Source organism: Scaptodrosophila lebanonensis, unplaced genomic scaffold, assembly GCF_003285725.1.
Source record: "Scaptodrosophila lebanonensis strain 11010-0011.00,11010-0021.00 unplaced genomic scaffold, SlebRS2 tig00000092-arrow-pilon, whole genome shotgun sequence".
Taxonomy (NCBI): domain Eukaryota; kingdom Metazoa; phylum Arthropoda; class Insecta; order Diptera; family Drosophilidae; genus Scaptodrosophila; species Scaptodrosophila lebanonensis.
In genome coordinates, this window is record NW_022060566.1 from 2,787,851 (window position 1) to 2,809,205 (window position 21,355).

The following is a 21,355-nucleotide window of genomic DNA, read 5'->3' on the forward strand; positions in this document are numbered from 1 at the left end:
CATACTATATGTATGGTGTGGGCAATTTTAAATAAATTATAATAATAACATACACATGTTAGTAACTGAAGTAACTGTTAGTACTGAATAGATTGATTATTGGATTGTTTGTTTGTTCATTCGGCCGCACAACATTTTGAATGACAAAAAAAAAATTGAAAAAAAAAAAAAAAACGTTTAACTCTTTAAACAAACACACAGACAATGCATGCAACCCAGCAAGGCCATTAATTAAATCCCTTTCTTAGGCAAACAAAAAAATATACACATATACATATGTATGTATAATAACATGGCTAACAAGATAACATCGATTCGTCGAATGTCCCAAAAATCGCTTTCCAAATTGGCCAGCGGCTTTATTGCACTTAGTGCGCGGCGACTTTCTGATGGAAATTGTTTTAAGCAAAGCTAAGTCTGCGTATATGTATGTATATAAAGAGAGTATGATTGGCTTTCGAGTAGTCTGGTTGTGTGTTCCTTTGTTGTTGTTTTTATAGTTCATCGTCCAGTGGCATCCGATTGTTTGATGTCCTTAGGAGCAGCTGCCTTTATTGTTGACCTCGTCGTGGTGCCCATTCTCCCCTCGACCATCACATGTTGTTCTCATGGCGAGTGCGCGTGGTTGCTGAAGTGTCATTTTCGATGCTGTTGTTGTTGTTGTCGCTATTGATGGTTTTGTTGTTGCTGTCACAATATTATTGCCTATTGTAGGTCATAAGTCCTTCAGAATTGCGCTCTTTGCATTCTTCAATTTATCCAAACGTTTCAATAAATGATTATTTGCTGTTTCCGCCTCCTCCAGCCGCTCCAAAGTTTCCCGATGCTGTTAAGAATATTAATAATTATAATTATTTTTATAAAATAGTTAAGCATATAATTATTGTTATTCATAAATTAACTTCAAAGATGTAGCAAACAACAAACAAAAACAATGCGCAGCCAAAACTTTTCATGCACAACATCTCATAACTGCATCTTTCCCTACTTTTTGTCCCTCTCTCTCTCTCTCTCTCTGTCACTTCTTTAAAATATGTCAATAAAATTGGGTTCTTTGTCTCTCTCTCTTTTCCTCATCTATATTCCAAAAGAAATGTAAATAAACTTTCCCACTAGCTGCTGTTAACAATAAAAAAGAATTAACTAATTTTTCCTCCCCCAAGTGAGCCTATTCATGTGATCGGCGGTATATATAGAGTTGTGTGTGTGTGTGTGTGTCTAATAAAGAAACTAATGACTAATAAGTCTTATCAATATTGCAGATAGATAGTCGTAATGTGATGTGAGATATCGCTAACAATAAAGTTCTTTCACTTTCCTCGATTGCATTTAATAATTAACATTATATATATCCAGATACAAGAAATAGGCAAAGGGTGGTAATATATAAAAATAAAATTATAATAAATATATAAACATTTCGACATTCATACACACACAATTGTAATTGCTGATCAGTTTGTTAGATTGGGAATCTTGAGCTTTATTAGTTATATTTTATCACAGCCCAGTCATGTGGGGGTAGAGGAAATAGCATATTTAAAAAATTAGTGGACTTTAAAACAGAAAATTATAACAATTGACCCCATTTCGGTGCTACATATATTCGCTTACAGCTATTATGTATATATTGATTCAAATCGCTCGATCTACTGACAGTGACATTCGTCCCAGAAATGCGCCACTAACAAGGTCTGTATAATATATATATATATATATATAGTATTACATTACAAAATAATACAAAGAAAAAGAAAATAGCTATGTTTATTTAAAGCTGCTAAAAAAAAAAAAAAAAACATAAGTAGAAGCTACGATGGCAAGAATTGATAACTTCTCTTTTCTTTTGAGGCATAAAATCAACACACCTCTCGTTGCAGTTTGCGGCGCTCAACTTTTAGTTCCGCTTCCGCTTTCTCGGCCGCCTCTGCCGTGCTCTTGTAGCGTATGACTTGTGTCTCTGAACGTGCTAAGCTCGCCTGCAGACTTGCGACTTCCTGTTCAGCCTTTTGCAGTTTATACTTATAGTCTGATATGATCTTATTTGCTTCCCCTAAAAAGCGGAGAGAAGAGTTAGTTATTAAGAGGGAAAAAGTTTTAATTATGGTTTGTTTCGCTTACTTTGAGCCTCATAATCATCATCGTAACTGAAGGGTCCATTGGATGAGCTGCCCCGACCCATCTTGCCTTCTGTTTTAAATGACTCCAACTGTTCGTGGAGCTTTTGAACTTCAGCGACCAACTGTTGCTTCTCCTCATTGAACTTTTTGAGTCTTACATCTGGAAATTGTAATTGAATTGTAATTAGCATGGCTTGTTCGCTAATCGGTAGTTCCTCTGCTCCCTCCTCTGCTTACCTAGAGACCCCTGGACCGAAGCCAATATGTTTGCATTCTCAACACTGACTAGAGCTCGCTTGGCATCACTACCGTCGGCATTCTCAATGACTACAATAACAAGACCCTGTTCTGCTATAAGAGCGTCACGCTCATTCAACTGCCCCTGCACGAGCTTCAGCTCAAGTGTGCTCCTGTCCAGATTACGCTTAAATGCATTGCACTCGCGCGTCTTCTCTTTGAATTCACGCTGCAGCTGTGCGAATGCCTCCTGCATGCTCTCAATTTTATCCTTTAGCAGCTTCACCTCATATGTTTGTGATGCACGATCGTTGTCGAGTTGGGCATTTGTGATCATCGCTTTCCGGAAGCGCTCCTCAACATCCTGCAATGTAATGGAACGTAATGTACATATGTATTTAGAAAGGAACCACAATAATAATTCATTTCTAATACCTACTTTAAGCTCATGCCTAATGTCTCGCAGACTTCGGCCCTCTTCCTCGAGCGAGTCTTCGCTGCTGCGACGCGACGTTGTGGCGCGTGTCACGTTTAAGAGCCCATGGACGAGTCGTGCGGGATTTGCGAAGTGCGAGTCGCCAATACTACTGGCATTCCCACTACCGCTTTGCATGTCAAATACACGATCGGCATTCTGTTCCTGTTCTTTCTGTTGGCGCTCCAATTCCCGCATCCGTATTTCACGCGCCTCCGCCCGCGCCTGCCGTCGTGCCGCCAACCGCGCCTCGGCCTGCAACATAAAAATAGAGCCAACGATAGTAGATATCAGAAAATAGGTCATAGCCTATATAAATATTCTAGATTTCTTAGAGTGTACCCTTTTATAGCCCAACTCTATACCGCGACGACTCTTATCTGTATTAATAGAAATTACATTTTAAAGAAATTTGTCGCTCCTCTAACCTCCAAAAAAGTGGGGTGGCTCTTGTCCTCTCAAGGCATAGCTTTTTGTGCCCCTCTCTGAGCCGCCCATTCTCTTCTGAGAGAATAGTCATTGTTTTACGCTTTTATTTCATAAGTAGGTGAAATCATGTTTCGTTTCTAAAGCTTTAGCTTCCTGGGCCCCTCTCTATACCATCCTTTCTCTTCTAAGATAATTTCTGAAGCAAGTTTGGCGAATTTTAGATATGCACTATTTCAGAAAAGTATGGGAAAAGCCTTTCTTCTCTTTGTGCTGCCCAGTATCTTCTAAAAGATCTACTTATATGTATTCCTTTTAGAAAGCTAATGAAAATGTTGTGTTCCATTTTTACAAAAAGATGGAGATGTTGTCTTCTTAGAGTGTAGTACACCTCTCCCTGGCATCCATTACTTTCTATCTGTACGATTACTTTCTAATGCACCTTTTTGGACATCTCTGAGCCCAATTTTACACCACCTATTCCATATCTGAATTATTACATTTTGCAGTCAATCAGCTTTATCATCTCTTTTCCTCTTATCCTTCTGGACCTCTCTATCGCCTATGCTCTCCTAAGAGAATTCCCCATCTGTATTTTTATAAGTGATTGCCATCTATTTCTTCTCTTCGGGTTTACCATTCTCTTCTTGAATGCCTATTCTTATTAGTAGCTGTAACGGTAGCTGAAAAAGTCCGCTTACAATGGGATACACTTCACCGAGAAACTGCACCAGAAGCTCATCTTCGGACTCGTCGACGTCGTCTTTGTCACTCGACTGGTTATCATCGACAATGCAACGCGGTGTGATCGGACAATAGGTATCTTCAGTTGGCGCGTCGTCACTTAAGACCAAATTAGGTGGACACTGCGTAGTTTTTGTTGATTGCGCTGAGTTGCTGATATCATTACTGGGGGGGCTAGGAGCGGAAATGGCAATTGTTGCAATTTCTTTGTTATTGTTATCAAACGATAACAGTTCCCCTTCTTCAGCTTCGGCTTCAACTGCAGCTTTAATTTCAGTTTCAGTTTTTTTTTTCGTTCTGCTGTCGTTTTCATCGACATTATTATTATTATTATTTTTCTTTGGGGGACTTGGCTCTATTTGTTGCTTTTTGTTTGGCTTTTTATTTTTGTTATCAGTTGCTGTTGCTGCGTTCGCATCGACATCGTCAACGGCGTTAACTTGTCCGCTCTCAACGTTTTCTTCCACAAACGACGTCGCTTCGTCGCTGTCTTCAAGAGCTTTTAGGTCGTTAGAGCTAAAATCAAACTCTTCGATGACTTCATCGCTGCCGCCGTCTGTTTGTCTTTGCGTCGACGTTGGCGTTGACGTTAACGCTGATGTCGTTGCCTGATTGGAATCCAATGGTGTTGGCAATTCCTGCTGCTCCTTCTTGGTATTATTATTTTCCTCTGGCGCAGTTTTGGAATTTTTCAAAAGTTTTTGTATCGAACGTGTTGTTGGCGTTGTTCCCGTTCCCGTTGCCGTCGTTGACTTTTTATTTCTCGGCATAGTGCTGGAGATCTCTGTCCTTCACCACTCTTCTTAATGATCGAGTTATGTGGTATGTATGTATATGTAGATAGGTTTTGGAGTTAAGGCCGCTCTTTAGGTTCCACTAATATAAAACTCCAGACTCTCTATTGGGCCGATGTCATTATGTAAATACGTGTGTATAACCGCTCGCTTACTCATGCGACCGTTGACTGTCGACGCTGCCAATGCCACCGCCGCTGCTTGCTACTCGCAGCTCAAGCTTTTTAGCAGCTCGCCGCAGTCCACAAACACACACACTAGCCCGGCTCGTCAAAACCGGCACACACAAATATGTACATTTCTACGACTGCATGTGTAGGTATGTTATGCACACACACACACACACACACAAACCAAACCACACACGATAACACACACTCTCTCACACACACACACATACACACACACTAACACACAGCAACAGTTGAAAAGCCGCAAAGTTCGTTAGTTATGGGACCGGGACCGAATGAACACAAACATTTATCGCAGTTTCTTTCGTATCTTCAAGTTTGCGACGAACGTTATGATCCAACATTTTTTCATTTGAAATTTGTGTATGTTTGTAGCTGTCACACCTTTCCCAGGACTGTCTTGGCTTACAAATACCATCGAGATCGTTGATCGGTCACAAATCACTCACTAAATCATTCAACTTTAATTAAAGACGATCCAATTCATTCTTCATTCCAAGCTATTGAAACTGTGCTACATTTCTGGATCATTCGTTCTCTTTCGCAGACGATCCAAATCTACATTCTAGGTTTCTACATCATTCGTTCTTTTCGAACATTTTGCTAACCGTTATTCGTTGCTAGATCATTCTTTAAATATCGTACCTATTGAAATCACTAACTTAACCATTCAACTTCATTCATGGGTATACTCATAGTAGAGAGAAATCCCATTAGCTGCTCGTTCACTTCGGCCAATAGAACGAATATCTTCCTCCTCCCGTTTAAAAAAAAGTTTGTCCGCTGTCCGGTCAGCAGTTAACGGTACTCTCTGTTGAAGACTGATTTTTGAATTACCGCCCGCAAATCTAATTTTTTTTCAAATGCTGTCATCCATGGTCCGGTTTTATAAGATAAGAATGTTATAAAGTTGTTTGGTAGCCAGCTCAAAACTAATGAAAAACTATCCGAATCGCTCCAAAATGAATGTCCTATTTCAAAATACATTTCCAGCATTGTTTCGGATGTTTTGGACTCACCTCTTTTGTTATTAGATCGAGAGCATTATCCTCAGCATTGACGCGCGTATTATTTCGCCGTCGACCAGTGGCGCTGGTACTATCCATTGCATTCATTTGGTGAAATGGCAATGGAATTTAAAGCCACTTGAGATTCACTTGGCCCACAATGGTTTTTTGGCTAATCGCAGCCAGATCTGAAATAAATAATTAAATACATTAATGTCGGAACATCTTCACCAAATCTTATTTTAAGACTTATTGTTTATAGACCAATGCTCCTGTACAAGTTGTTATGGTCAGTCTATGTTATGAAATTACTTTATTAACACTCTGAAGAAGGCCATAAAAATGATCAGTAGAGAGTCTTCGTTAGAGTCTGTTTTTGTAATTAAAACTCTCTCAGAATTTTAAAGTTAACAAAGTAAACTTTCCAACCAAACTATAGAATATTTTACAGGGATTGGATAACTAATACAACATTTTTAGCCTGGTAACTATTTTATAATATAGCACTAAAGATATAGTTCATTAAGGGTTAGCCTTAATATTACTATCGCAACGTCCTAACAAGTACTTAAAACCAAAATTATCCTAAAAAAATGTACTAGAATTGAAACGTGCTTTTTAAAATTACAAAAACAAACTATTTCAATTAAAAACCAAAAACTTTAAATTAAAAAATGTACTAGAATTGAAACGTGCTTTTTAAAATTACAAAAACAAACTATTTCAATTAAAAACCAAAAACTTTAAAATATGATTCAAATTGTTTATTACTATACATACATTAGTATGCATATCCAATAAATCTTTTGGACAGCGCAAATGATGTAAGTAAGTTGGATTAACACAAGCTGATTATTATTGTTTATAAAAAAGTCCTTGCAAGCTAAAATATGCAATAGACGCATACATAAACCATTTCTATTCTAAAAGTAATTATAATAAATGAAAAGCTTTAAAAATAAAAACCAATCATTTTCCCTTACAGGACATTGTTTCAATTGTTTCTGAGAATGCAAAGTCTTTTAGAACAGACACAGTTTCTCGGAAAAGACACATTTCGTATTCAAAGCTCAGAGCATTATTGACATTCGACGCCATGCCGGACTAATTGCAAATCAGATCATAATCACTTAAACTCGAAGGGGGTTTGTAAGAACAATAGTTTTGTGGAAGGTTTGTTTGTGATAATAATAATAATGTATGGGCTCACCAGTTGAAGAGCCACTTCTAGAAATGCGTCGCAGCCAAAGCAACATTTTTTGATCTTTAACACTTTGTTCATTTTGTTTTTGGTTAAACAATAGCAATCGCAGTTTTAGAACCTTTCCACTTTTCCTTTGTTTATTCAGGAATTGTTAATTGCAATATTCTGCGTCGTATAAACGCAATTAACAGTCGTGACATATGTATATATGTGCATTGTTTGTATTCATGTGTGTATAATGGGTAAAATTAATTTAGAACTTTTTAAATCTATACACTGATGTACATGTACTATACGAGTATATAATATGTACATGTGTGTATATTTTAATTCCTAGAAGTTTTCTATTGACCACATGCTAAACCGCCAACGGTTGAAACTGCACCCAAACAACTGGCTAAATGTTTAAAGCATAGAAAGCACTCCTTATAAGGATCCGTTTTTGACGTTCACACTTTAAATGTGTTGTTGTTGCTGGTGTTGGCTAACACGAACACGGAGAGCCTCATCAAGTGACCAATGTCGAGCGGACCGGCCGCCCCACTGCCACACGGTATAGTTGTTGTAGCCGGGACAGGGCCAGAAGGCGGTTTATGGTTATGGTTTGGAAGCACCAGCAGCCCACTTGTCATTGATATTGTATGTATGTGCATTTTTATGTTCACATATACATATGTATATGGGAATTGTTGTATTCTTATGTATTTTTATATTGTGTCTACCTTTTGATCCCGATGCTGTTTTTGCATTCAGTTTATTGGCTTACCTCGATATCTTCGGTTGTACCTCCGTCGTGCTCTTTTGACAATAATTACTCCCACAGACCACCAACCTTTGTTGCCCACACTATTGTGTAGTGGAAGTGGCTGTGGCAGCAGCAGCTCTGTTTTCTGGGAGCGGCGGCGTTTGTATTACACCAGGCATACACGCACAAACAGACACGGGCACACACACATATATACGTGGAGCGAGTTAGCCGAATCACAATTGAAATTTGCTTTATAAATGTATTCTAATTTCCATCCGGTCACTTTTAGTTTTTATTTTCGTTCTCTGATATTAACTAAATTCTTCTAAAAATAAATTTCCTTTTATTTCTCTTTATTGTTTAACCCCGCATATCGAGCAGTTGTTGGCAATCACAGGGTTGCATACGGCAATGGTGATGCGTATGGTATTCTCTAAAATTGGACAATATATATGGATTTTAGAGCTGCAAAATGAATCGATGCAGAATCGATTTAATCGATGTTTAGCATTTTTGTTAAGCATCGATTTTATTTGTTGAGAATCGATTAATCGTGTAAATTTAAATGAACACATTTGTTTCAAGGTGACGCTGAGTGGCTAAGCGGTAAAAGTAAAATTAATAATTGCCAAATAAATCAAAACATTACATTTTCTTTTATATTTTTGATTATATTGGTGTGTTGGTGGCTTGGAGAAGAGGAGGGAAACGGATAAATGGATAAATTTTTGAAATCAGGTAAGAATTTATGCCTCATTTAGTTAAGCAGTGAGGGGCACTCCGACATGTGACATATGTATGTATGTACAAGTATGTATGTATGTACACGTATATTTTATGCGCAAAACTGCACACATTTTTGTATATACATATGTGCAAAATAAATATGATTGTTACGCATGATTTTTGTTTTCTGTGCACATAAACGCAGCTTAGTTTTAATTAATTATTGCATTATTGTATGTGTACTATTTACATTGATATATTTTTGTATGTAAACCCTTTAGCGGCACAACTATTTACATTTTTTATTTAATTTTGGTTTTTAGGTAATATCAAGGAAGTTGACGAGTCCGTGGAGCACAGTGGCAAGCGTAAGGGAAGGCAAAAGTCCGACATTTGGAATTTTTTTACAAGGCTGCCAGGGGGAACCTCTGCAAACTGCAAAACTTGTGGTTTGGATTATAGAACAGGTGGAAACACAACAATCTTGTTTAATCATCTATTGCGGGCTCATACGACTTTGTCCCATGAGTCGAAGCCTGTGGCGACCATAAAAACTTTCTTCAGTTCAAACAATTATTATGAAAACAATTCCGCGCATAAAAAGGAGCTTGACAAAGCATTAACCCGCATGATTGCCATCGATATGCAACCCTTTCGCATTGTTGAAGATCGTGGATTTCGTGATTTCGTTTATTACCTTAATCCAAGGTATATATTGCCCAGTAGGACAACTTTGAGAAACGTGCATCTACAAAATATGTACAACGAAATGAAAGAAAAACTTGTTCTGATTCTCAATAACGTAGAATACTGTGCCGTGACAACGGATAGTTGGACATCGCGGGCGAATGAATTTTATGTCACAGTTACTTGCCATTTCATAGACAAGAACTTTGTATTAAGAGAAGCTGTTTTATCAACGAACAAACTTGATATTGATACCGATCACACAAGTAATAACATAGCTGACTCTTTGCGTGTAGTACTGTTGGATTGGAATATTTTATATAAAACTTCTACTATTGTTACGGACAATGCAGCAAATATGATAAAAGCTTGTGAAATTCTGAAGAAAAGGCATTTGCCATGCTTAACCCAAACCTTGTAATTCAGGATGTATTGGCAAGCGGATTGTCACCTTTTTTAAAAGCAGTTCTATTGCATATGCAAAATTAAAAGCCGCTCAAAATGATGAAAACCCCCTTAGCCTAATACAGGAAGTACCCACGAGATGAAACAGCTCATTCAAGATGATGGAAAGAATTATAAAATTAAACAGTAACATTTCTTCTGTGCTTCTTAGTACTTTAAAAGCACCTCATCCATTGACTGCGGATGACATAAATATAATGAAGGACTTAGTTTGCTTGTTTATGCCCTTTGACACTGCAACCACCCGGGTCTCTTCGAGCAGCATAGTTACAATTTCCGAAATAATTCCGACTACAGTTGATCTATACCATCGCTTACACAATGCAAAACTGGCACTTAAGACAGCGGAAGGAATAAAAACCTACAACTCTTTGATAGATGGAGTTAATCGTCGCCTTGCACCTTTTGAAAATCGAAGCGTAGCTCAACTTGCAACGATTTTTGAACCAAGATTTAAAAAAGAAGGGTTCGGTTGTTCTTCCACCGCCGACGCAGCAGGTTTTTTGTTGCAAAATGAAATTGCAGCTTGTAGTTCATACGAAAATCCGACTCCCGACATCGAAGAGCCACCAACACATCCTGATTATCCAAGCACTAAAACATCGCAAATTTATGCATTTGTGCAGGACAAAATAGCACAAAAACAATCAAGAACCCCGCAAGCAGATGGTATAATATTAGTGAGACAATACTTAGAAAAACCTCACGAGTTGCAGGGCACACCACCATTGGAATACTGGAAGGTAATACTTGTGGCATCTAAAAAACTTAACTGCTAATTATATTTTTGCAAATTTCAGACACATGTGCATGAAATGCAACACTTTCAAAATTGCATCTTTAAGTATTTGTGCATTCCAGCATGCTCCACTGCGTCTGAACGCATGTTCAGTAAGGCGGGATGCATCCTCTCTGACAGACGCGCCGCTTTAAAACCGTTTATTGTAGACCAGTTGCTGTTTACAAACAAAAACCAATGGCTAAATGAATAAAATTGATCTTATTAAAAATAAAATTTAATTTTTCTTCCTTAACGATTAATCGATTTTATTTTTGAAAAAATCGCGATTAATCGTAAAAGATCGATGCTGCCAACATCGATTATTTTGCAGCTCTAATGGATTTTTTTGCAAATACTATTCGATTAATGTATTCATATCGATATTCACTATCAGCGCAAGTATCGAAAAGTATAAATAGTGTGCATGTATGCATATGTAAACACTGCATTATTTTAGTAAATTCTTGTGCACACACTGTAAAATACTCCATGTGGCAGAAGGTTTTTGATTCAAGCTGAGAGATGTCTGGGTCCGCATTTAATGCAGAGTTATTAAAACTCAGGGAATTAGTAAGTAATTTCAATGCCTATACATGATATTCGGGGAGAAATAATTCGTATGCTGCTTCAATAGGAGCGTGTAACAGGGGAACTGAATGCTCAAATTCAAAGCACAAGGAAAGTAGATAACGCTCTTTTAGAGAATTTAAGTGACGACGAGCTGACCAAATTACAAATCGAAAACACGAAACTGAAACACCGGCTAGCAATACTAAAGCAGGTTAGAACTGTCCATTCCACTACGGTATATAAAGTATATTAATAGAACAAGATTTGCAGTCAATTGGTGAGGAAACGAAAGGAACTGGTGACGATGTTGCAGTCAACTCTGATGAAATAATTTCCATAACGGAGCATTTGGAAAAACTCTTCGCAATAGCTATTGCGAAGGCATATCCACAATACAGTGATACCGCCGCTGTTGTTGCACCTGTGGGCAATGCATCTGCAAAATTCGGAGACTACCAGTGTAATAATGCCATGGGCCTGGCAAAGAAGTTTAAAGAGGCCGGCATTAACAAACCGCCACGTGAGATTGCCACTGAGATACAAAAACACTGTCCATCATCTCCACTCATTGACAAACTTGAGGTGGCCGGTGCTGGCTTTGTAAATGTTTTCCTTAACAAGTAAGTGAAATTCAATTCCTAGTATATACAGTTTATTATACTTATATGTATATATTTAATTTTTCTAGAGATTATGCTGTTGGTGCTTTGAGTAATCTGTTGCGGAAAGGCGTCAAACCACCAAGGGTGCCTAAGAAACGGATCCTAATTGACTTCTCCTCCCCAAATATTGCCAAGCAGATGCACGTTGGCCATTTAAGATCGACTATAATTGGCGAATCCATTAGTAGACTGTTGGAATTTTTAGAGCACGATGTGCTTCGTATTAACCATTTGGGTGATTGGGGCACGCAGTTTGGCATGTTGATTGCCCATTTAGAAGACTGTTTTCCGAACTTTCTCAACGAGAGCCCTCCAATCGGAGACCTACAGGCCTTCTACAAAGAGTCCAAGAAACGGTAAGTCTTGTATATTTATTTACACGACATGGTGTAATCATTTAATTACATTTACTTTTGCAGCTTCGATGAAGACGAGGAGTTTAAAAAGCGCGCCTACAACCGTGTTGTCACCTTGCAAAGCGGCGAACCCAACTCAATCAAGGCTTGGCAACAAATTTGTGATGTCTCACGCATAGAATTCCAATCGATCTACGATCGTTTGGATGTAAAAATCACTGAACGTGGCGAATCGTTCTATCAGTCGCGTATGTTATCGGTGGTGGAATTTCTACGCAATAACAACTTACTAGAACTGGACGAGGGTCGCGAAATTATGTGGCCAGACGATACTAAAACAGGCATACCGCTTACTATTGTAAAGTCTGATGGAGGATTTACGTATGACACCTCCGATATGGCAGCCATTCGTCACCGCATTGAAGAAGAAAAGGTTGACTGGATTATATATGTTGTAGATTCTGGCCAGAGTACGCATTTTAAAGCAATATTTAAAGCTGCGAAACGTAGTGGTATTCTGGATCCGGATTCTCATCGTGTTGATCACGTTAATTTCGGATTGGTTCTTGGTGAAGATGGTAAGAAGTTTAAAACTCGCTCTGGCGATACCGTAAAACTCTCCGATTTGCTTGATGAGGGCCTAAAACGCTCAATGGACCAGTTGCGCGAACGAGGCCGCGACCAAGTTCTATCACCAGAGGAACTGCGTGCTGCCCAGGAATCGGTAGCATATGGATGCATCAAATACACGGACTTGTGCCACAATCGTATTAGCGATTATGTTTTCTCGTTTGACAAAATGCTCGAAGATCGCGGTAACACTGCGGTCTATCTTTTATATGCATATACCCGCATTTGTTCGATTGCCCGAAACTCTGGCGCGGACTTCAGTGATTTAAACAAAGTGCTGGACACATTTAATATTACCCTGGAACACGAGAAGGAGTGGAAATTGGCGAAAACTCTGCTTAAGTTAAACGACATACTCATAAAATGCGCAAAGGACCTGCTTTTGCATTTCCTGTGTGAGTTCTGCTATGAGGTCTGCACAGTTTTCACCGAATTCTACGACAACTGCTACTGCATCGAAAAGGACAAGTCCGGCAAAATCCTCAAAGTTAATCACAGCCGAATTCTGATGTGTGAAGCAACAGCTGCCGTATTGAGGCAGTGCTTCGCCATATTGGGCCTTAAACCTGTTAACAAAATCTGAATACCCAACACCTCACCATTCTCTACTCTAATTTGGTTAATACAAATCAGTATACAACAAACCTATCAAAAATAATTGATCCTACACTTATGTATATACGAATATTTATGTGAGCCGAGAAAACCTTTTTTCTTTTTTGATTTTATTAAAACTTTTCAAAAAGTAACGAAAACATCGAGTTTTAATGGATTATTCATTCAAATTTCATTTTTAATTGAAAACAATTATCCGTTTTTTTTTTAATAAATGCCGCTGAATATACTATACAAAGCAAGCAATACAATTGTTTATGCTGAGATCGTATTGAGTAATGAAATTCTTTTTACGTCTGCAATACCCCAACCAGATTGAATATCTGCAAGAGGGGCAGTCTCTGGTGAAACTGTTTGCTGACATTAAGAAAATTACAAAAAAGAGCCTTAACGCATCGTATATACTCGTACATATAAATACACATCATTATGCAATTAAATTCTCAACAAATGTTCTAATGTGAAACATTTTTCAGCTCTTAAGAATCCCACTTGAGAATTCCCTCCTCTTCTCGATGGTCCTGGCCCACAATATTGTCATTAACTGGCATTACCTTTAAATACATAAGAATCCTTGATTTTTTAGCAATCACCTTTTGTCTGGAAAATTTGATTAATGGGATGTAAACTTAAGATTTTCATTTGGTCCAAATGGCAAATATTACCGCTGGAAACCTAATTGTTGAGCAAATATTTAGTTTTTGAGACTTTTCAATTTTTGCGTAACATCACTTTTCCATTATCTCAACACTATGCCCAAAATTTTATCAATAAATCCTGACAATGCTTAATATTTTAGCAAATAGCTTATGGCTGCAATCTGATTTGTAAAATATACTACTTGTACAATATATACATATATATACAAGTATATCTCTCATATTAGCCAACGACCAGAAAGTGTAAATTACAAAAAAGATGAATCATTTTATGCCAACATTTTTAAAAATTATAGTTTTCATAAGAACACATTCTGCTTCAACAGAAATTGAGATATTTACTTGAACAAAGCAAGAAATTGTTGTTCACATCATTAATTGATATCAGAATTGTTAATTAATTCTTTAGTTAAATCCGAGCTTTGCATTACTCGGATTCTCACAACACAAAGCTTTCATTCTTAATAAAATACAAAATACATACAAACATGATATCATGAACGGAAATAAATAAAAACCTTGCATAACCGCCAGGCGTACCATATTCTATTACCGTACATGAAAGCTTTGTGTAGGCTGAAGCGAAGCTCAAGCACCGACTAAGAAGTTCTTTTTGAAGGTGACTGTTCTACAACAACAAAACACATGAGTACATGGAGGGGAGGAATACCTCGTGCCCAGAGTAAAATTATATGCTACGACAGTTCTGTTATCAAAATCTGTGATATAAGTTCCTCAAAATTATACTCTAAAAATCTTTTTAAGATATTTGTATCAGATATTTCTTGATAGCATATTAAAATAATGAAGTGAATAAAAATAATATACAAAATTAAATAAAAGAAAATGAAAATACATAATAAATAAAAAATCAAAAATTTTGAAGACAATTTATTACCATAAATAAAAAGCGAGCAGCCCATTTTCTTTCAATAAAGTTTTTTAAACTTTTTTTTTTTTTTTGGATTGAGTTGGCTTAGTGATCAGAACGGATAGAATTTTATACGAAAAATTTTATTCATTCTTTATAATAAATAGTCCAATAGATATTAACGTCAAAAAAAAAAACAGTTTGATTCGCTTGCTATAAATATCCCAAATACTTATTATAAAATACTTATACTTACTTATACTTACTTATACTTATTATTAAATTCTATCTTCTCAGTACAATTTAATTTCTATTCTGAAAAACAAAAATGTTCCCTAAGAGATTTCTTACCAAAAATATTCTTAAACAAAAAAGCGCTCTACATATGGTATACAAATATCATGGGCTAGTGTTTTTTGAGGTTCTAGGTAAAACGAAAAAGCCGGCATTTTAGTTAAATCTGTACATACATACATACATACCAAAGTATGCTGATTACACATACATATGTACATAATGATGTACTTACATACCTACATATGTAGATACCCAATAGGGACAGACACGCCTCTTTTTCGTGTGCCCAAACCTTTCAGTAGTGATTTAACTTTAGGTTATAGCGAATTGAAAAGCTCGCAGCTGTTTGTCGTATGTTTGTACATATGTACATATGTTTAAAGTGAAATGAAATTTCCAGCATTAGTATTATGACATCTTTAAGGAGCCCATTGAAATTAACATCCGGACTCGAAAAGAGCACGTAGTCCACCCCTTGACTCACAGCTGTGAGCAAATTTCTAGCAAAATGATGAAAAGAGGCATTTATTGAACCCACAGACTATGGGGGCTCAGTGAACTTCACAAAAGCTTTTATGCACACATACATACACATCTACATTATTTATGTGTATACACACATACACATATATGTATTTGTGTATTATGTAGATGGCTATACCCTCATGGCGCGGTACTTTCTTGTGTGTATGAGCGAGACAAAATAAAGCAGTCGGCAAAACTAAAACTGCCCAGCAAACATTTTCCTTGGCAATATGCGTGGGCGTTGTATAAATAAAATTTTAATGCATTTTTGAACAAGCTAATGTTCACAGTTGTTACATCGCTTTTGTTTTTGTAATTGGATTTTGTAACAATCAATAGAAAATATAAAAATGTTAGAGCTGCTTGACAAGACCAATCGTTCTTGCTATTCCCGAATACCGAGTATGCTCTTCTAACTCCGGAAAAGGTCAAGTGTAACATATATGTACATATATTTTTGGAACTTCCCAACTAAACACGTTTTGTTAGAGCTTCTGTAATACTTGGAATTTTGATCTCAAATTCGAATCACATTTTTCAAAAGGAAAATTTGGTTCTTAATAACACTTTTAGCCGATTATATACCCTTTGCCATTAATATGCAGGGCATATATTTAAAAATATATTTAATTTTGTATTTCGAAATTTGGAAGGTTTTTCAGTTGCTTTATAAAAAGCCGGCTTTCCATGTTTTTCAGTAAAGCCGCTTCGGCAATGTTCGCTGGGTTGCCCCCAACACTGATGACAATTTGCACGAATGGAAAGCTTTCATGCGGTGGGCTTGACGTAAACGTCCTTCATCTGACTTTGAAAATTTTCTCGCCGCTTTTTTCATCGCTCAATTCCGCGTAGCCAACGCAGTCGATTCCTTGCGAGCGAACTGAACGGTAGTGACTTTCCAATATAACGGCAACTTGAGCTAATCACCTTTCTAATTTCTCCATTTATATATATATATATATATATACTCATATATATATATATTTTTTTTTCTCCAGAAAGTAAAAGTGCAATCAAAGCTAAAGAGCAACAACAACAACCAACAAACATGTCGAAAATCGGTATTAACGGATTTGGTCGTATCGGCCGCCTGGTGCTGCGCGCTGCCATCGACAAGGGCGCCAAGGTGGTCGCCGTCAACGATCCCTTCATCGATGTGAACTACATGGTTTACTTGTTCAAGTTCGACTCCACCCATGGACGTTTCAAGGGCACCGTTGCCGCTGAGGGCGGTTTCCTGGTTGTTAACGGCCAAAAGATCACCGTGTTCAGTGAGCGCGACCCCACTAACATTAACTGGGCCAGCGCTGGTGCTGAATACATTGTGGAATCGACTGGTGTGTTCACCACCATCGAGAAGGCGTCCACCCATTTGAAGGGCGGTGCCAAGAAGGTTATTATCTCGGCGCCCTCTGCTGATGCCCCAATGTTCGTTTGCGGCGTCAACTTGGAAGCCTACAGCCCCGACATGAAGGTTGTATCCAACGCCTCCTGCACCACCAACTGCTTGGCCCCCTTGGCTAAGGTTATCAACGATAACTTTGAGATTGTTGAGGGTCTGATGACCACTGTGCATGCCACCACAGCTACCCAGAAGACCGTCGATGGCCCCTCTGGCAAATTGTGGCGTGATGGTCGTGGCGCTGCCCAGAACATCATCCCAGCCTCCACTGGCGCTGCCAAGGCTGTCGGCAAAGTTATTCCAGCTCTGAATGGCAAACTTACCGGTATGGCTTTCCGTGTGCCCACCCCCAATGTGTCGGTTGTCGATTTGACTGTCCGCTTGGGCAAGGGTGCCTCCTATGATGAAATTAAGGCCAAGGTCCAGGAAGCTGCCAATGGCCCCCTCAAGGGAATTTTGGGTTACACCGATGAGGAAGTCGTCTCCACCGATTTCCTTAGCGACACCCATTCGTCGGTCTTCGACGCCAAGGCTGGCATCTCGCTCAACGATAAGTTCGTCAAGTTGATTTCCTGGTACGACAACGAGTTCGGCTACTCCAACCGCGTCATCGACTTGATCAAGTACATGCAGAGCAAGGATTAAATTTAATCAACCTAATCAACTCGTATGAGAGAACACGCACAAACAGGAGCTGTAGCATTTAATAATTAGAGATGGAGAAATGGAGCATTAAACGCTGGGCGAAAATTCGCGTATATATTTAATTATATATACCATGCTGCATAGAATACATATTCCTTCTCTATCTATATCTACCACTCTATCTATCTATATATATATTCATATATGTATTTACTTACACAGCATCAAGTAACAACCAGAACCTCTCTCCTGTTTGATGAGACGCAAAACAACAGTCACATAAATTATAATCTACATACTATAAAAGTAAAATATAAAAAAAAACACAAACAACAAATTAAACATTACCAAAATTGAATTTAAATTATAATTAATGTTAAATTATAATGCTTATCAGTGATAAGCCGCCCAACGCAAAAGCAAAGAGCGCCAACCCTCGTAGTTGCATAACAAAAACACAGATTTTGTAGCACCAGTCAGCACGGCAGAGATACAGAAATGGACCTCATCGCCCTGTCCGGCTGGGTTCGGCATGGCCAGTTGGCAACAGTAATAATCTCGAATACAAAAAATATGTGTTTTTTCCTCAAATTGTTTTTTTTTTTTTTTTTTGTAGCCAGCGCTATTTACTCTATTAAATTGCAAAGAAAATAATACATACATACATATGCGTTAATTGTTGTTCAATAAAGAAAATTTCACTTATTGTGTAGTTGTAACGAAAATTTGACCATTTGTGTTTTTAGAAACAAATCAAAATTCATCAAAATAGTATCATCAGCTATATTCCATAAACATATGTATGTAGGTACAAATTTTTGCCTGAAGGTGACCCCCAAAAAATATTGTTGACCCTCCTCCATAAAAGGCGACCAAAACTTTTATACATATACTATGTATGTATGTATATGTATGTCTACACATGTGACAATATTTGTCTCCAAAAACATACATACATATATATGTATGTATGCAACTTTTCTTCCCGGGGGGGGTCGGGGCTGGCTTAGTTGCAGTACTTATCAGTCAGACAATGACCTTTGCTTGTTTCTAGAGGTCATGCGGGCGTCGTGCCAAAGTTTCTCTACTTTTGTATCGTCGTCTAGATACGATGGCCGGCTAGCTGGCAGGCCGGCTGGCTTTGCTGCAATTTCTTATTTAATTTATTTCTATTTATACGTCATTAGCAACTACGTCACAAGTTATACGTCACAAGTTATACGTCACTGCCCGCTGTTTTGCAGGCAAAATAGATTTTTATTGTTAACAGTCTCCCTTATTTGTAAATCACTGAACTTAATTTTGTTAGTGATCGTAAGCTTTTGTATGTGTGTGTGTGTGTCTTAAGATTTGTTTGTCTGTTTTTCCGCCTGTTTGCGTTTGTACATTTCTTCAGTGACCATAACGCCATCCATATTGACAAATCGCGTATGAATACCGGCAGCAATAAAGCGTTTAGTTGCCTGCATTTCCAGACGTGGTGCGGCGAGGGCGTCATCGATTTCTTTATTTCGTGCAAGCATCTTTTTGGCTCGATTCAGATCATTCTGTATGGGATGCTGTGGGTACATACATGGTTATATTGGTTAAGGCTTTAATGTTATATAGATCCGCTTACATTAGTTACATCGGCGCCTTGCATTTTTGCATGCATCCAGACCAAGGTGCTGTTCACATACGCTATATATGTGTCCAGCTTGATCATTTCATCTAACGTCAGCATCGGCTTGTTCCGTTCCTGTAGTGCTCGGTCCAGGTCTCTCTCAACGGCATCAAGGCATGTCGTGAAACTATCCACAACACCAAGGATCTTGTCATCGTCGCCTAAAACTGTGGTTGTTTTAGATTCCATTGGCTCATGTGCCGCTTTTTTGTTGTTTTTCGTAACGTTTGCCATATATGTAAGTGTGTAGATCGAACTGATTGCCAAAACTAAATCTAATCCACAAGTAGAGCCATCAAATACATTTGTTTACTTGTATATAAATATATTTATATAAAAATCTTAAAAACAACAGTCAAACTAAAAACTAAACGCATGTATATTTTTATGAGGCTGCCAGACTGCTCGACTGCTGCCCACATGTGCCCCGGATCACTTGCGTTGCCAGACTGTTAAGATTGGAATTATGAAAAATTATTAACTAAATATTATTAAACACATCCATGCGTCCATATGTTTAAGGAAGCCTTTAAGTATTATAAAGCGAAATGGCCTCCACCAGACCTAAATGGCGTAATCGATTTTGAAGAGCCGTCTAAAACAAATCATGAGAGCACCGTGAGTAACAAATGCTACTGTTACTTCTATCACACACAAACCTATACAAATGTATGTACATTTGTATGTAGTTGGTAGAATTGCAGGACAATGTTCCGGGCTTGCATCTTAGTTTCCCGCCCATAGGCCTGCAACCACCGCAGAGCTGGCGTTGCTATGCACTAAAATCCCATCCCGGCATATTAGTTATACGTAATCCGTTTACTGTGCATGGCCAACGATATTGGATAGCACGCAGCCTGCGGGACTATCCACGAGCTCCAAATAGAATTAACTTAAATGAGAATCTGTTTGCGAGCGATGCCATTAAGGATTGGTGGAATGCATTGCAGCAATGTGACGATAAGGATGAGGCGCGGCGTCTCAAGATTTCGATGCGATGGGCCACCCTGGGCTATCATCACGATTGGGATACAAAGGTGTATAGCGAGACAATGCACACACCCTTTCCGCAAGATCTGAGCAATTTGTGCCAGTACATCGCGACAGTTCTGGGCTTTGCAGACTTTGAGGCGCAAGCGGCCATCGTTAACTTCTACCCAATAGGTACCACCTTATCTGGACACACAGATCACTCCGAGCCGAATCAGACGGCGCCACTGTTTTCTTTCAGGTATGGCAGGCATGCGTTTCATTCTAAGTTTTTTGTATATTTTTTCTTTACCACTTTTTGAACTGTAGCTTTGGTCAGACTGCGGTCTTCCTAATTGGTGGCACAACACGAGAGGAACGTCCCAGTGCCTTGTATTTGCGCAGCGGCGATGTGCTGATTATGTCTCAGCAGTCGCGTCTTTGCTATCATGCGGTACCGCGTGTTATGAAGACCCAAGAGGAACCTTGGAATAACTTGCCCGCTGATGATGCCGACGAGAAGCTAATGAAACCAGAGCGAAAAAAATTGCGCCGTGACTTTGAGGATAATTCAAATGTATGTGATATGTCCTTATATCGTTTGGTGCGTGATGACAGCTTTTGGCTACCATATATGCACTATCTGAACGATTCCCGCATTAATATAAATGTGCGACAAGTGCTCCCATCAGGCGTCAAACAGCTACCGCTACCACCGTCCTGACTTATGTGGTCTTCGGTGGATTTCAATTCCAACTGCTCGCAGTCGTGACCAAAACTTTTGTACCTTCGTGCTTGCATAACCAATTGGTTGACATATTCTCGGATCGAGAAGCAAGGAGTGAGGAATAAAACATTTGCGTTTTAGTCATTAGAAATGATTCTA

General features: G+C 38.4%; 5 protein-coding genes across 7 annotated transcripts; 3 read left to right on the plus strand and 2 right to left on the minus strand.

Annotated features, from left to right (window-relative positions):
• Nucleotides 1-318: 318 nt before the first annotated feature.
• LOC115627110 (leucine-rich repeat flightless-interacting protein 2) lies at nt 319-8,320 on the minus strand. Of its 3 annotated transcripts, none has more exons than XM_030522675.1 (7): nt 7,965-8,320; nt 6,007-6,182; nt 2,797-3,087; nt 2,358-2,721; nt 2,122-2,280; nt 1,869-2,053; nt 319-826 (listed from the first exon to the last, which is right to left on the minus strand). In XM_030522675.1, the coding sequence occupies exons 2-7, from the start codon at nt 6,100-6,102 to the stop codon at nt 716-718; spliced, it is 1,206 nt and encodes a 401-aa protein (XP_030378535.1). In that variant the 5' UTR covers nt 6,103-6,182; nt 7,965-8,320; the 3' UTR covers nt 319-715. The 3 variants fall into 3 exon arrangements, with proteins under 3 accessions (XP_030378535.1, XP_030378534.1, XP_030378533.1); XM_030522674.1 differs by lacking the exons at nt 6,007-6,182; nt 7,965-8,320 and adding exons at nt 1,615-1,694; nt 3,960-4,929; XM_030522673.1 differs by lacking the exons at nt 6,007-6,182; nt 7,965-8,320 and adding an exon at nt 3,960-4,924.
• A 2,764-nt stretch (nt 8,321-11,084) lies between these two features.
• On the plus strand, nt 11,085-13,578 carry LOC115627152 (probable arginine--tRNA ligase, cytoplasmic). Its single transcript, XM_030522731.1, has 5 exons — nt 11,085-11,175; nt 11,240-11,386; nt 11,446-11,795; nt 11,864-12,193; nt 12,257-13,578. Exons 1-5 carry the CDS (start codon nt 11,128-11,130, stop codon nt 13,404-13,406), a joined length of 2,025 nt encoding a protein of 674 aa, XP_030378591.1. The 5' UTR covers nt 11,085-11,127; the 3' UTR covers nt 13,407-13,578.
• A 3,192-nt stretch (nt 13,579-16,770) lies between these two features.
• Nucleotides 16,771-18,542, plus strand: LOC115627411 (glyceraldehyde-3-phosphate dehydrogenase 2). Its single transcript, XM_030523071.1, has one exon. The coding sequence runs from the start codon at nt 16,839-16,841 to the stop codon at nt 17,835-17,837; it is 999 nt and encodes a 332-aa protein (XP_030378931.1). The 5' UTR covers nt 16,771-16,838; the 3' UTR covers nt 17,838-18,542.
• A 514-nt stretch (nt 18,543-19,056) lies between these two features.
• LOC115627305 (nuclear nucleic acid-binding protein C1D) lies at nt 19,057-19,802 on the minus strand. The gene is made up of 2 exons (XM_030522947.1): nt 19,456-19,802; nt 19,057-19,396 (listed from the first exon to the last, which is right to left on the minus strand). Exons 1-2 carry the CDS (start codon nt 19,732-19,734, stop codon nt 19,181-19,183), a joined length of 495 nt encoding a protein of 164 aa, XP_030378807.1. The 5' UTR covers nt 19,735-19,802; the 3' UTR covers nt 19,057-19,180.
• A 147-nt stretch (nt 19,803-19,949) lies between these two features.
• Nucleotides 19,950-21,347, plus strand: LOC115627410 (nucleic acid dioxygenase ALKBH1). Its single transcript, XM_030523070.1, has 3 exons — nt 19,950-20,118; nt 20,190-20,731; nt 20,800-21,347. The coding sequence occupies exons 1-3, from the start codon at nt 20,014-20,016 to the stop codon at nt 21,191-21,193; spliced, it is 1,041 nt and encodes a 346-aa protein (XP_030378930.1). The 5' UTR covers nt 19,950-20,013; the 3' UTR covers nt 21,194-21,347.
• Nucleotides 21,348-21,355: the final 8 nt, after the last annotated feature.